Source organism: Oryctolagus cuniculus, chromosome 8 (assembly GCF_051225735.1).
Source record: "Oryctolagus cuniculus isolate XC-2025 breed Fujian yellow rabbit chromosome 8, ASM5122573v1, whole genome shotgun sequence".
NCBI classification, from domain to species: Eukaryota; Metazoa; Chordata; class Mammalia; order Lagomorpha; family Leporidae; genus Oryctolagus; species Oryctolagus cuniculus.
In genome coordinates, this window is record NC_142874.1 from 66,206,052 (window position 1) to 66,222,341 (window position 16,290).

The following is a 16,290-nucleotide window of genomic DNA, read 5'->3' on the forward strand; positions in this document are numbered from 1 at the left end:
GCTCCTCTTCCAGTCCAGCTCTCTGCTGTGGCCCGGGAGTGCAGCGGAGGATGGCCCAAGTGCTTGGGCCCTGCACCCGCATGGGAGACCAGGAGGAAGCACGTGATCCTGGTTTCAGATCGGCGCAGTGCGCTGGCCGTAGCAGCCATTTGGGGAGTGAACCAACGGAAGGAAGACCTTTCTCTCTGCCTCTCTCTCTCTCACTGTCTAACTCTGCCTGTCAAATAAAAAAAAAAAAAAGAAAAAAAGAACAGAAAAAAAAATTTTAAAAAAAGATCGGGGCTGGTGCTGTGGCGCAGTAGGTTAACGCCCTGGCCTGCAGCGCTGGCATCCCATTTGGGCACTGGTTCGAGACCTGGCTGCTCCACTTCCCAGCTCTCTGCTGTGGCCTGGGAAAGCAGTAGAAGATGGCCCAAATCCTTGGGCCCCTGCGCCCGCGTGGGAGACCCGAAGAAGCTCCTGGCCGTTGCAGCCAACTGGGGAATGAACCATCAGATGGAAGACCTCTTTCTCTCTCTCTCTCTGTAACTCTGACTTTCAAATAAATACATCTTAAAAAAATTTTTTTAAAAAGATTGACTGATTTGAAAGGTGGAGTTACAGAGAGGCAAAGAGAAAGAGAAAGAGAAAGAGAAAGAGAAAAAGAGAGAAGTCCTCCATTAGAACACTGGTTCCTTCTTCAAATGGCTGCAATGGCTGGAGCTGGACCTATCTGGAGCCAGGAGGCAGGAGCCAGGAGTTTCTTCCAGATCCCCGATGCGGGCACAGGGACCCAAGGACTTGGGCCATCCTCTGTTGCTTTCCCAGGCTATAGCATTGAACTGGATTGGAAGTGGAGCAGCCAGGAGTCGAACCAGCAACCATGTGGGATGCCAGCATTGCAGGTGGTGGCTTTACCTACTATGCCACAATGCCAGCCACAACAAGTACATCTTTAAAAAAAAAGGGACACCCACACAAATTGTTATTAAGTGTAAAAAATGCTCAATTTCACTCATAATTAAGTAAAAAATGTACCACTTTCCATTATTAGTTAATGGGAAAAAAATCCACAGTTTTGATAACATATTGACACTGTGAACTTTCACTGTGTAGCTTATATTGACTGAACTAGAATTAGACAAAATCTAACTGCATTACAAATGCATAGGTCCTTTGACTCAGCAATATTTCCAGGAATTTACACATGTGCAATGATATATATATGTGTAGTTTTGCATAATTTTTCATAAAACACATTTCCATTAACTTTTTGAAGACTCCATTTTACACACACCCCAACATTTTTTGCACCAATATAAAATTTTAAAAATTCCATTTTCCATGAGTTTTTTAAAGTACCCTCATACATATATATTTTTCTTACACTTTTTGATGCTTAAACTCTGTGACCATAAAATAAAATTAAAGAATTAAAAATTGGCTGAAGGCAAGGGGAAGAAACTACTACCCAACAAACTAGCAACCAGAACAAATCACTAATGCCATCCAGATCTCAGAAATATTAAAGAGAAAGGAAGTTGAGCAACATTTAGAAATTTAAGGATCAAAGGGTCTTAGAATTACTGAGTGGCACATCAACAAATGTATCTCCTTTTGATTGGGAAAACACAAACAGTAAGGAACTCATCTTGACATTTACTGTATATTCATTACTGTGAACTGATTCTGAGTTAAGAAGTGCTGTTAAGACTACATTACGGGGGTCGGCACTGTGGTGTAGCAGGTAAAGCTGCCATCTGCAGTGCTGGCATCCTTTATGGGTGCTGGTTCAAGTCCTGGCTGTTCAACTTCTGATTTGGCTCTCTGCTATGGCCTGGGAAAGCAGTGGAAGATGGCCCAAGTCTTTGGGACCCTGCATCTGTAGGGGAGACCCAGAAGAAACTTCTGGCTCCTGGCTTCAGTCACTGTGGCCATTTGGGGAGTGAACTAGTGGATGGAATACCTTTCTCTCTGTCTCTCTCTCTGCCTCTGCCTATCTGTAACTCTGGCTTCCAAATAAATAAATAAATCTTTTAAAATAAATAAATAAAGACATTAACTTTTCAGATGACTAAAATTTATGAGCTTCCTTTATTTTTCTGACTCTATGTATAGTAGGACACAAGAACTAACCAGTAGGTAAAGCTGTTTTGTGATAAAGTTCTTAGGAAAGTAAATAACCATGCTTTGAGGTTATGTCAAATAGACTTTTTTTTTTTTAAGATTTATTTATTTATTTGAAAGTCAGAGTTACACAAAGAGAGAAGAGGCAGAGAGAGAGAGGTCTTCCATCCAATGGTTCACTCCCCAGTTGGCCGCAACAGCCGGAGCTGCACCTATCCGAAGCCAGGAGCCAGGAGCTTCTTCCAAGTCTCCCATGTGGGTGCAGGGGCCCAAGGACTTGGGCCATCTTCTATTGCTTTCCCAGGCCATAGCAGAAAGCTGGATCGGAAGTGGACCAGCGGGGTCTCCAACTGGCACCCAAATGGGATGCCGGCGCTTCAGGCCAGGGCATTAACCCACTGTGCCACAGCACCGGCTCCTAGACCTTCTTCTTTAAGAGTGAAGTTCAAGGGTGGGCATTGGGTACAGTAGGTTAAGCCACATCTTTTGGATGATTTCATCCCTTAGTGGAATACCTGGTTCAAATCCAGAATATTTTCTCTCTTTCCTTTTTTCCTTTCTTTAATATTTATCTATTTATGTTGAAGGCAGAGTGATAGAGGCAGATAGAGAAAAATAGATTTTCCATCTGTTGGTTCACTCCTCAAATGGCCGCAGAGGTTGGGCCTAATCAAGGCTGAAGCCAGGAGCCTGGAACTCCATCTGTGTCTCCCAAGTACTTGGGTGGCAGGAACCCAAGTACTTAGGTCATCCTCAACTGCCTTACCAGGCTCATTAGCAGGGAGCTGGATTGGAAGCAGAACAGCTGAGACTAGAACTGTATAGGTTGTTTGCATTACAGATGACCCCTTATCCAATGAGCCACAGCTCTGGCCCTTACTCTGCATTTCTAGCCCAGCTTCCTACTAAAGTGCCTGGGAAGCAGCAGATGATGGCCCAAGTACTTGGGTTATGCCATCCACTTGGGAGACCCAGATGGAGTTCTTGGCTCCTAACTTCAGCCTGGCCCAGTTCTGGCTGTTGCAGGTATTTGGGGAATGAGCCAGCAGATAGAAGAATTGCTTATCTGTCTTTTTCTCTGTCACCCTTCCTCCCTCTCACTTTGCTTTACAAATAAATAAATCTTTAAAACGTGAGGTTCCTAGTGATGCAATTAGAAGTAAAAAGTCCTCACTGACAGTAGAAAGATCCTTTTTTCTTTTGGAATCTCTTTTACGAACTACTAGGTAATTAATTAATGGATGAAGGACAAAACTCTTTATGAGAATATTCAATAAATTAAAAAGAAAATATAGAATTAGAATATCAGCATTTTGCAATCCTCAGTGAAATAATAGATACAGCCACTAAGCATCAGGGGAAGCTTATCTCACACACACACACAAACACACACACTCACACACACATGAAGACAAACATTATGTGCCTCTTATAGTCTTGTGAAAGAAATCAAAACTGAATTTAACCAAGCCTTTAGATGCAGCTGTCAATTTGCAGGCAATATAGAGCAACATGTTGAACTATACCATGATAATGCAATCAGAAAATCTACATTGTGAGAAACTCTACAGTCAAATAACCTGAGTTCTATAAGGAATACATTACAAGGAAAACAAAGTGAAGGAAGGGAATATTTTGGTTAAAAGACACAGCAAATAAAAGAACTAGAGTGAGTAGGGAAGCACCTTTGGAGAGTAAAATTATTAGACAAAGGAGGAACCAGCACTGTGGCATAGCTGGTAAAGCGGCTGCCTATGATGCCTGCATACCAAAGGGGTGCCAGTTCAAGTCCCGGCTGCTCCTCTTTTTATCTAGCTCTCTGCTATGGTCTGGGAAAGGTAGTGGCAGATGGCCCAAGTCCTTGGGCCCCTGAACTCACATGGGAGACCCGGAAGAATCTCCTGGCTCCTGGCTTTGGATCAGCCCAGCTCTGGCCATTGAGGCCATTTAGGGAGTGGACCAGTGGATGGAAGACCTTTATCTCTCTCTCTCCATCTCTGTTTGTGACTCTACCTCTCAAATAAAGGGGAAGTAATTACTATAAAATTCAAGACAATAATTACTAATTATGGAGGGAGAAATGCCTTCTGATTAGGACATTCTGGATTTGGTGATCAAGTTCTACTCTTTTTTTAAAAAATATTTATTTATTTATTTGAAAGGCAGAGGCAGAGAGAGACAGAGAGATCCTCCATCTGCTGGTTTACTCCCCATGTGGCCACAATAGCCGAAGTTGCATTGATCCGATGCCAGGAGCATGGAGCTTCTTTTGGGTCTCCCAAATGAGTGCAGGGACCCAGAGAGGAAGAGGAGCAGCCAGGACTGGAACCTGGTGCCTATATGGGATGCTGGCACTGCAGGCAGCAGCTTTACCCACTATGCCACAGCGCTGGCCCCTCTACTCTTGACTTATGTGGTAGTTACAGGTATGTCTGCCTTTTAATAAATCTAGTGACATACATGCTTTGCATGATTTTCTGTATCTGTTTTATTTGAAAATAACGGTTCTTTAAAAGTAAAATAGTGTGTGTATTTTTTAAAATTTTTGTTTAAAAATGTGAACGTTTAAAAACGTGAATCATTAGCTATACAATCAATTTTTCCGCCTCATGTTATATGGAAATTCAAATACTTACTCCACAATATTCAAGCATGTGAATAATTTCTTCTTCATAAACTGTCTGTGTATAATATTGCTTTTCCAGTTCTCTCCAATTAATTGATTTACTCAACACACCCTAAAATAATAAACTAAATTAAGATCAAATTATACCATAAAGTATTTTGCCCAATACCATTATTATTGCTGTACAGGAGGCTTGTGACTGCCTACCCAAGGTATGTTTGTAAGTTTGGCCCTTGACTGGAGTCTAGGGGCTTGACCAGTAAATAGCTCTTTAATATAAAACTTTCCATAATGGTAAAATGGGTCACTGTGCCAACACCATGCACGCATATAGTTTCTGCTGAACACCTGCCTTCCTTCTAGAATTCTGGTAGATGCTAGGCAAAGTGTGCTTAAGCCACTGATTCCTTACATAAATACCTGGACTGCTAGGCTCAGGCCAGCTTCAATGATAGAGAACACTTCACACATGTTGTAGAACTTACTGATAGAGGAACTAAGCACCAACTGTAAGACTCCACTAGGAGAGGACTCTTACAAAGTGGTTCCTGATCTCAAGACTTCATCTTATGTGCTTCTTCGTCTCTTGATGATTTTGGGTTTTACTCTTTTGCTAGTCTTAGGTGTGAGTAGGACTATGTGTTGAGTCTTGTGCGTTCCTTCTTATGAATCATCAGACTCAGGGGCGGATATGTGGACACCCAGGACAATTACTTTTAATTATATTCACATATAGCTATCTACATATTAATTGCAAGGGCAGGTATTTGGCATAGTGGTTAAGACACTTCTTGGGATGCCTGCATCCCATCAGAGTACCTGGGTTCAAGGCTGGGCTCTGCTAATGCACAGCCAGGGAGACAGCAGATGAGGGCCCCTGACACTCACATGGGAAACTCAGATTAAGTTCCAGGCTCCTGGCTTCTGCCTGGCCCATCACTGGCTATTTTGGGTATTTGTGGGGTGAACCTGCAGATGAGAGATCTCTCTGTCTCTCTGTTCTTCAAGTAAATAAATAAGTAAAAATGTACACATAAATAAGATTTAAATATTAATTGCAATTTAATTACCGTAGTGAAGACCCCAGATGCTGTGGACCAAGACAGACATGGAATCAAAGGCATGGGCTTAGGCCAGTTGGATACGGCTAGAGAGGCCATCTGTAACATAACACAGCATAATTATTATTCATGTGGCTTGCTCAGATATAGCAAAACCACAACTATAAAACCTCAGATTTTGTAGTTGTCTGAGGACGTCAAGAAATTGGTGAACTACAAAGCAGATTATTTAACAGATAATGTAATGTATTGGTTTTGAGAAGAGAAAAAATTACTTTCAGCTGGAGGAATCAGAAAAGGTTTCATGAAACGGCTGAGTCTTTTAGGGGAATGAAGAATGGAGTATTATCTTCCATATAAAGAAAACAGTATAGGGGCTGGTATTGCAGCATAAAGGGTTGGGCCACTGTCTGTGATGCTGGCATCCCATGTACAGGAGTCCATTAGTGTCTTAGCTGCTCCATTTCTGATCGAGCTCCCTGCTGTTGTGCCTGGGAAAGCTTTGGAGGATGGCCCAAATCCTTTGGTCCCTGGGCCCACATGGGAGACCCAGATGGAGTTCCAGGTTCCTGGTTTCTGGCTGGCTCAGTCTTGGCCATTGCAGGCATTTGGGGAGTGAACTAGTGCATGAAAGATCTGTCTCTGTATCTTTCTGTAACTCTACCTTTAAAATAAAAATTAAAAAAATATTTTTTAAAAAAAGCTATTTTCCAATTCAGCTATCTTCACCAGTTTAATAGCAAAAGTGGGAATTTATACTTGAGACTTGAATTGTTAAATTTCATAATCAACTTTTAATAAAATACTAAGTAGCCTATCTAAGATAGGACTGTGGAGTAGTATAATCAATGTCTAATAAAAATCATACAAAAAATAACAGTATTATATCATAATTGGATTGAAAGTTTAGAATCTTTCCTGCTGTTACCAAAACTAAAAATAATTCTATATCTAAAGTGAATTTAGGGGCCAGCACTGTGGCGTCGTGAGGTAAGCTGCCATCTGCAGTGCTGGCATTCCATATGTGCACCAGTTTTGAGTCCTGGCTGCCTCAATTCTGATCCAGCTCCCTAATGGGTCTGGGAAAGCAGCAGAGGATGGCCCAAGTCTCTGGGCCCTTGCACCCACGTGGGAGACCGTGAAGAGGCACCTGGTTGCTAGCTCCTGGCCCAGCCTGGTTGTTGGGGTCATTTTGGAAGTGAACCACTAGGTGGATGACCTCTTTCTGTAACTCTTTCAAATAAATGAATAATTCAATCTTTTTTTTTTTTTTTGACAGGCAGAGTGGATAGTGAGAGAGAGAGAGAAAAGTCTTCCTTTGCCATTGGTTCACCCTCCAATGGCCGTCGCAGCTGGCATGCTACGGTGGCACACCGCGCTGATCCGATGACCGGGACAGAATCCGGCGCCCCGACCGGGACCAGAACCCAGTGTGCTGGTGCCGCAAGGCGGAGGATTAGCCTAGTGAACCGCGGCGCTGGCCTTTTTTTTTTTTTTTTTTGGTCAGGCAGAGTTAGACAGTGAGTGAGAGAAAGAGTGAGTGAGTTATAGACAGTGAGAGACAGACAGAAATGTCTTCCTTCCATTGGTTCACTCCCTTAATGGCTGCCACAGCTGGCACTGCGCCAATACGAAGCCAGGAGCTGGGTGCTTCCTTCTGGTCTTCCATGCAGGTGCAGGGACCCAAGCACTTGGGCCATTCTCTACTCCCTTCCAGGCCACAGCAGAGAGCTGGACTGGAAGAGGAGCAACCAGGACTAGTACCTAAAGCCCCAACCGGGACTAGAACCTGAGGTGATGGCACCACAGGCGGAGGATAGCCAAGTGAGCCACGGCGCCAGCCATAAATAAATCTTTTTTAAGATAACTAGATTCCTTAGCACTTATAAACATAATCACAATTAAATATGAGTTGAAATGAAAAGGCTTACATGTCCTCCCATGGATATTCCGGTCATTCCTAGAGGTCCATAACCTTCCCTCTCTAGCCAGTGCAAGAGAGCTGCAGATTCTAAAACAAGAGCTCCTCCCATCACAAAAAGATCAGACACGTTTTTTAAGCTGGACCTCCTAGCCTCACAAAACAAAACAGAAAATGGTTTATTTTATACATTTTAATACAAAAAATTTACAAAAAGAAGACAAACCTCAGGTTTTCCTTTTAAAAGACTACACAGCTAAGTGCAATAATGTAATAAATTAATAGAATTAGAATGCTGCTAATATTATTTTATATATTTATCACCCAAGACTTTAAAAAAAAGTGCTTGCTATAACATACTCTTTACTGAATTTCAACTACTTCAGTAACTATTTTGAAGTCCAGAAAAGACTATTTTATTTACTTCCTAGCACTCTTAAAAATTTAAATATTTACATAAAATATTTTTATGCTACCAATTTTTAGTGAAATTATCATCACTGGTAAAAGGAAAAACAAATTTACAGTTGTCCTCCCCCTTAGAAAGAAATTATTACAACAGAACTTAAAGCATAACATTTTCTAAAAAGAGATAAAATAATTCAGCTTGATAACAAGCTCATCCATTACTGAAATCTTATTTTCACAAAATACACAATATATACATACAATAAAACATAAGAAATAAATGTTTTTATAAAAATACATGTTTTAATTAACAAAGGGACAATTCAACTGGAATGTTCTGGTTTTTTAAATTGAAACTGCATAGAAGTATATTTCCTTATAAGTACTTAAATATACCCTTTTAGATTTCAGAATCATCTTGACTCAAAAGCATCATTTTATTACTAAATAATAATAAATTAGAATCTATTCTTCAAAATGTAATTTGTATAAAGACCTCCACAACTGGCTACTGGATGAAATCTTGTCAAAGTGTACAAAAACTCACTAATCAATGATTACTATATGCCTACATGTAATAATTATATACAAGGAAGCAAGTGCCATAAGGAATGCCAAGTATGAAAAAGCAAACCCTAGCCCCCAGTGAGCATGTGTCTACTATTTTCCCCAAGTCCTCTCAAGGTTCTAAGTTCCAAAGGCTAGAAATTATACTATCCCTCATCAAAAACAAAACAAAAACAAAAACAGAAAACCTCAAACTTCATCAGAAAAGAGTACATTTATTTCTTTGTTGCCTGTCCTCAAACAATTTTCATTTATGATTACCTAATTGTCTTGTTTATTTTGTTCTTGTGTGGAGGAAGCCTTAAATTCTCAGGTTCACCCCAATTTGCACTTATACATAGAAGTTACTGACATGAGGTTCTGGGGCAGAGAGTCATTTATAAAGTTAGTCTATCAGACTCTCAAAAACATACAGATAAAAGTGACAGACCTTGTTCTGAATTCAGGACTTGGTTGCAGAGTGAAAATTCTTGAACTATTTACTATGGAGTTCAATTTTTCACAAGGTTTCGTGAAGTTCATTCTAAGCTATGAAGGGTCATTTTAAATTACCCATAGTATACACCCCACCCTACTTTAATCTATACCTCTTTCAACCTATGATAACACAGAACATGGAACTTTCACATCTGTATCTCTAGCACTTTCCAATTCCTTGTTTGATTTCTCTACTTTGCAGGAGTAACAGGCATCACAAATTTAACAAGTCCAAGTCCTACCTAACTTTTTATTTCCCACCACCAATTCATCAATAAGTCTTAATACTTCAACTTCTAAATTTTATTCTGAACCCATGAAAACTTCTATCTCCACTGCCACCACTTTGGTTACTCTTTAAAAAGTCACTCTTGGAGGCTGGCATTGTGTCATAGTGGGTTAAACTGTGGCTGTCAATGCTGGCATCCCATATGGCACTGGTTCAAGTTCTGGCTGCTCTACTTCAGATCCAGCTCCCTGCTAATGACCTGGGAGCAGTAGCTGAAGAGGGACCAAATGTTTGGACCCCATGAGAGACTTGTATAAAATTCCTGACTTCAGCCTGATCCAGCCCTGGTTGTTGTGGCCATCTGGGGAGTGAACCAGCACATGGATGATTTCTCTCTTTCTCTGTGTGTGTGTGTCTCTCTCTGCAACTCTTTCAAATAAATAAATCTTAAAAAAAAAAAAAAAATTTTTAAATATACATCAGATCACTCATCTGCTTAAAACCCTCAAGACACTTCCTACTGCACTTTCGTAAAATTCTAAGCATGGTCACCCTTCATAATCTGGCCTTTGCCTACCTCCCTGACCTTCTCTTGCACTATTCTCCCTACCTTGGCTTACACTGATTTTTCATTTACTGTTCATTCTCTGGGGCTAACCTTCCTCCAGGTCCTCACCTTTTCATCATGTCACACTGCAGCACCATTCTCTTTATACCCTGCTTTATTTCCTTCATGGCATTGGTAAGTATTCTAAGTCACCTTATTTTTATCGATCATCTATGAGCATATGAGCTTGATGAAAGGATCCTGTTTTACTGTTGTGCTCTCAATGTCTAGGGTGCAATATTTATTAAATTAACCATATCAAGTATAGATTACAAAAATGCAGAACAATTACCTTCAAAGTTCATCATTTTAAAAGATCAGAAAGTTTATCTTCAGATTTTCTATACTATGTGTTGCAAGAATAAAAAGAGTAGTGTTTATTCAAAATAAGTATACTTTAAAAAGGAAATTAAACTAAAATCAATATTAAAATTTACAACAAAAATTTTCCCAATGATACTTGGGTACTTTAAATTTAGTTCATTAAAGGCTACTAAAAATTTTAATATTGTTTAAAAATTGAAGATAAAAAATATAGCAATGAAGGTGATATATACTTACACTTGGTCCTTGGGCTTCCTGCAGCCATTTAAAAATGTGCGTCAAAGAGAAAATTTCAAAATAATTAAATCTACCCTTTGTCTTAAAACACATTAACTTAATCAAACTAAATTGTAACACAGTTTAGTACTGAAATAATTACTTTCCAGTTATCAAGTAGGTTGTCAAGTTTTTCTCACATTTTTCAACTTAATTACTTTTTAAATATATAGTTTATTCAGTTATAGTCATGTACAACACAATTCATCCACTTAAAGTGTCCAAATTAATGTTTTCAGTATTTTCAAAGGGTGGTACAAACTTCAACTTTAATTTAAAATGAAGTTTATTGATTTGGTTGTTTTCATTTCTATGTTTATTATAGAAAATATAGAAAAGCATGTTAGAAGAAAAAGTACTTCATCTATAGATAATCATACTAACATTTTGATGTATTTCTTCCCAGCATTTGTCTTCATGCGGTTTTTGTTTTAGATTTTCTATTTTCGGAGTGGTTTTTCTTTTTGCATACCCGTGTCCTACCTTGGCAGCACAAACAATTTTTATAAATTATTGTGAATTTTTAGTAATAATTTACAGTTACAACTTAATGCTTATTATTTACCTAGTAATGTTCTGGACAGTGTTAAGTATTTAATACTTTCAATAACTTGAGAAATTATCCCAATTTATCAATGAGAGACCTATGTACTAAAAGGTAATAGGTCTAAGGTCACAAGGATAGCAAATGGCAGAGCAATAACCATAGCACAATTAACTGTATAAAAATTCCTGTATTAAAATAATAACAATTTACACAACTACTTCTCTATTATAAACAATCAAGCTACTAATAATACTTAACTATTGCACAAGGACCTTTTTTCTATCATTTTCTATTTTCTTAGTACTTCAGAATAAATTTTTCAGAATCAGAATCACTCTGTCAGGTATGTGACATATTCTGTGGGTAAAATGCTTTCCCAAAGGGTTGATTTTATTTTCAGTCATCAGAACAAGGGTGCCCATATCATAGTAGCCTCACCTGTATTCTATTGTTGTTTCTTTAAATCTTTTGTAATAGGAATTTGTAAACTGTAATTTAAATCTTTTGTAATTATTCTTTAAAATTTACATTTCTTGTATTTCCAGTAATGATGAACATTTATATCTATGGATCAGTTTCATTTCTTCTTTTGTGAATAGTTTGAGATTATCTTGAAAATTAAGTTAAGAACTGTTCTAAACCTCAACCAGTAAATTCATTTAAAACATGAGTGTTTCCTTGGTAACAAAGGCTAATTATTAAAACCCAGAATACATTCTATAAGGAATGAAAATACAATTTATCATACAATTTATCGGGGCTGGTGCCGTGGCTCACTTGGCCAATCCTCCGCCTGAGGCGCCGGCATCCCATCTGGGCACTGGATTCTAGTCCCGGCTGCTCTTCTTCCAGTCCAGCTCCCTGCTGTGGCCCAGGAGGGCAGTGGAGGATGGCCTAAGTGCTTGGGCGCCTGCACCCACGTGGGAGACCAGGAAGAGGCACCTGGCTCCTGGCTTTGGATTAGCGTAGTTCCGGCCGTAGCAGCCATTTGGCGGGGTGAACCAATGGAAGGAACACCTTTCTCTCTGTTTCTTTCTCACTGTCTGTAACTCTACCTCTCAAATAAATAAATAAAATCTTAAAAAAAAAAAAAGAGAAAATACAACTTTTCTTCATTAAACATTAGTATAATCCTTATGTTAGCTTTTAAAAGGCATGAAATAATCTTTCTTTCTTTCTTTTTTTTTTTTTTTGGACAGGCAGAATGGACAGTGAGAGAGAGAGAGAAAGAGAAAGGTCTTCCTTTTTCCATTGGTTCACCCCCCGATGGCCACTGCAGCTGGCGCACCGCGCTGATCCGAAGCCAGGAGCCAGGTGCTTCTCCTGGACTCCCATGGGGTGCAGGACCCAAGCACCTGGGCCATCCTCCACTGCACTCCCGGGCCACAGAGAGCTGGACTGGAAGAGGAGCAACCGGGACAGAATCTGGTGCCCCAACCGGGATTAGAACCCAGGGTGCTGGTGCCACAGGTGGAGGATTAGCCTATTGAGCCACGGCGCCGGCCGAAATAATCTTTCATTTTATTCTTGCTCAAGTATTTTCTGAACCAATGACTAAATTTAAGTAATCTGGAAAAGTTGGTTACTATCTATCACTCCTTTTGATGACCGAATATATAAATAAATAGACCAGAGAAAAGATTCTTTAGGTATCACCAAAGGATATAATAAGGGTTTTCTAACAACAAAGAAGCCATTCGTGCTTCTTTAATCATAGGGCGGGCCATTAGTGTTCGTCGCCTCCAGTAATGCTAAGAAAAAAAAATGACATACAGAAAGAATATAATAACCACATCTGTTAAAGAGAATATGGCAACAAAATGTGGAGAGATTAAGGTATTATAATAATAAAATCTTACATGATCTCCTGTTCCAGCAAGATGAATGCAGACAGGTCTATATTTGCTGTTCCATTCTTTAGGCACAATAAATTGGAACCTATTAAAAAAAAGAAAGCACAAACCAGTGAATTTCTCTCTCTCTTCTCTTTTTTAAAATATTTATTTAGTTATAAGTCAGAATTACAGAGGGAGAGGGGAGAGAGACAGAGAGATCTTCCAACTTCTGGTTCATTTCCCAAATGGCCACAATGGCCGGGGCTGGGTCAGGCCAAAGCCAGATTTTTCCAGGTCTCCCACATGGGTACAGAGGCCCAATTACTTGGGCCATCCTCTGTTGCTTTTCCAAGCACATTAGCAGAGAGCTGGATCAGAAGTGGAGCAGCCAGGACTCAAACCAGTACCCATACGGGATGCCAGTGCTACAGATGGCAGCTTAATCTGCTGTGCCACAGTGTCAGATCCATGAAACTGTCTTTAAAAGGCGTTTATGAGAGACTTTCAATTCATAAAAGAAATTGAGAAAAGTTCTTTCAAAATATTAACATTTAAATTTATAATTGACTAACGTTTGTCTAAGCAATAAAGATATTCTAAATTTGTTTACTGACAGTGTATTAAAACAGTAAATTTATTGTAATTATTCTTTACCTAGTTCATTATAAAAATTTTATAAATGCATAATGAACTTTCTTATTTTCTGGAGACATCAACACATCAAAGTGTTATGTTTTAAAGCTCCTGATACATACATATATATGTATATATTTATAAATATATTTATATGTACACACACATATATATACATATATATAAAATGGGTCTTAAAATGATTAAGTCTTTAGATACAGCTCTGCCTTTTTCTCTTTGCAGGAGAAACGCTTAGCTGTACAAGCTATTGATTTTTGTTTAATTTTTTTTTCTTTTTTCTTTTTTTTTATTTTTTTGTTTAATTTTTAAAAATTTACTGGAGGTAAGGGCTGGCGCTGTGGCGCAGCGGGTTAAAGCCCTGGCCTGAAGCGCCGGCATCCCATATGGGCACCGGTTCTAGTCCCGGCTACTCCTCTTCCGATCCAGCTCTCTGCTATGGCCTGGGAAAGCAGTAGAAGATGGCCCAAGTCCTTGGGCCCCTGCACCCACGTGGGAGACCCAGAAGAAGCTCCTGGCTCCAGGCTCCGGATCGGCACAGCTCTGGCCGTTGCGGCCATCTGGGGAGTGAACCATCGGATGGAAGACCTCTCTGTCTCTACCCCTCTCTAACTCTTTCAAATAAAGAAAAAAAATTTACTGGAGGCGGCACTGTGGTGTACTGGGTAAAGCTGCACCCTGTAGTGACAACATCCCATATGGGCACCAGTCCAGTCCGAGTCCTGGCTGCTCCACTTCTGATCCAGCCCTCTGCTGTGGCCTGTCCTTGGGCTACTACACCTATGTGGGAAACCTGGAAGAAGCTCAACTTCTGGCTTTGGATCAGCCCAGCTTCAGCCATTGTTGACATTTGGAGAGTGAACCAGAGGATGGAAGAATTCTGTCTCTGCCTCTCTGTAACTCTGACTCTCAAATAAATAAATAAATAAATCTCCAATTTTACCATGAGAATAGCAAGGAGTGGGGATTCCATCCTTCTGAGCTCCCAGTTCATTATAAAGTAAACTAGGTATCCCACCCTTCTTATGGCTCCTTTTGCTTTATCATGAGCAAGCCAGACAGGGTAAAAAAAAATTATAATATAAATCAAGTCTTTCGATAGGTTTGTCCCTGCCTTGTACTGACTGTCAGTTTCTTCTCCAAGATTGTGCTTTAAAACCCCATTACTCCCAGGCCTTCGGGTTTTGCCTCTCTTGGAGTCCCCCTTCATGCCACTCTAGATGAGGTCTCCAACTAAAATAAATCTTGCTTTTAAATCTCTCTGATTGTCCACTTGGGAATTCTTCGATGTGAGAGAAAGAACTGGGGTAATATTTTTTTGTGCTGCCATTTCACCTGTAACATCATGATCATAATTACCAATGTTAATGGACACTTTGCTTCATTTTGTATTCTTAGCACTGACCTTACTTTCAGGTATATTAAAGATTGGAGAGCAATGAAAATTTTTAAAAATTTTTAGTAAAAATCTAGAAATCTCTGATACTTTATTTTTTAAAATTTGAAAGGTAGAATTAGAGAGAGAGAGAGACAGTGAAAGAGAGAGAGTGTACTCTTCCACCTGCTGGTTCATTCCCCAAATGGATGCAATTGCTAGGACTGGGCCAGGCTGAAGCCAGGAGCTTGGAACTCTATCCAGGTTTCCCATGTGGGTGGCAGCAGTACTTCCACTGCTCTCCCAGGCACATTATCAGGGAACTGGATCAGAAGTGGAGCAGCTGGACTTGAATCAGAGTTCATAACCCACTGTGTCAATTAGTAGTTCTCTGCTACTATTTGTAGGTGCTTTCCTTTTGTCCTGTGGCAATGCATGTAATGAGTTCATTACAGGAGAATAGCTTTATGTAAACAGGAATCTTTCATTTGGGACTAACTAATCATGAATCTTGTAGAGGCTTGTTAATCAATCTGCTCAATTTTTCCCAGTGTTCCATGATGAAAGGGTAGGGACCATGTGAGCAACTATGCTCACATGACTTGGCCAGAAGTAGGCCAAATCTGGGCAATGAGATCTTTTTTAAAAAAGATTTATTTATTTTACTTGGAAGTCACAGTTACAGAGAGAAGGAGAGGCAGAGAAAGAGAGAGAGGAGAGAGGAGAGAGAAAGAGATAGAATGTCTTCCATCTGCTGGTTCACTCCCTAGATGGCCGCAACGGCCGGGGCTGTGCCAATCTGAAGTCAGGAGCCAGGAGCTTCTTCTTGGTCTCCCACATGGGTGCAGAGGCCCAAGGACTTGGGCCATCTTTCACTGCTCTCCCACGTCAAAGCAGAGTTGGATTGGAAGTGGAGCAGCCGGGTCTCGAAGATCTGATGTTAACTTGGAATTGGAAAAGTCTAGTTGGATGCTGTTGAGCTTCTGGGTATGGTGGTTCTGTGGGGCTGTGGTAGCTAGGTTTTGTCACCTGCATGAGGAAGTCAGACTACTCATGACATTGACATGAGACATAAAAGAGAGATAAGAGAACAGGAAACAAAAGGGAGAGATAAGGGAAATTAGCTCTTGGGATTTTGATGACTTCTCATTACCTACTTCAGAAACCTCTTGAGGTAGAAAAGGTAAACATGTTGCCTGAGGCAGTTCCCATGCTTTTTTTTTCTTCCTTTAGTGGAGTGGTGACAAAAACAAAACCATTTAAAAGATTAGTAAGCTAGA

General features: G+C 39.9%; 1 protein-coding gene across 15 annotated transcripts in view; it reads right to left on the bottom strand.

The window, feature by feature from the left end:
• Positions 1-16,290, bottom strand: part of ABHD18 (abhydrolase domain containing 18) — a 55,017-nt gene that overhangs the window by 9,522 nt on the left and 29,205 nt on the right. For 9 of the 15 annotated variants that reach the window (XM_070047608.2, XM_070047605.2, XM_070047607.2 and 6 more), the window contains 6 exons: positions 13,009-13,087; positions 12,814-12,900; positions 10,564-10,589; positions 7,725-7,863; positions 5,803-5,892; positions 4,743-4,844 (listed from right to left, as the gene is read on the bottom strand). In XM_070047608.2, the coding sequence (XP_069903709.1) occupies positions 4,743-4,844; positions 5,803-5,892; positions 7,725-7,863; positions 10,564-10,589; positions 12,814-12,900; positions 13,009-13,087 (523 nt within the window). Of the gene's footprint in view, positions 1-4,742; positions 4,845-5,802; positions 5,893-7,724; positions 7,864-10,294; positions 10,349-10,563; positions 10,590-10,986; positions 11,086-11,587; positions 12,252-12,813; positions 12,901-13,008; positions 13,088-16,163; positions 16,233-16,290 lie in introns of those variants that run through there. The other 6 variants (XM_089302513.1, XM_070047613.2, XM_017347566.4 and 3 more) reach the window with 6 other exon arrangements.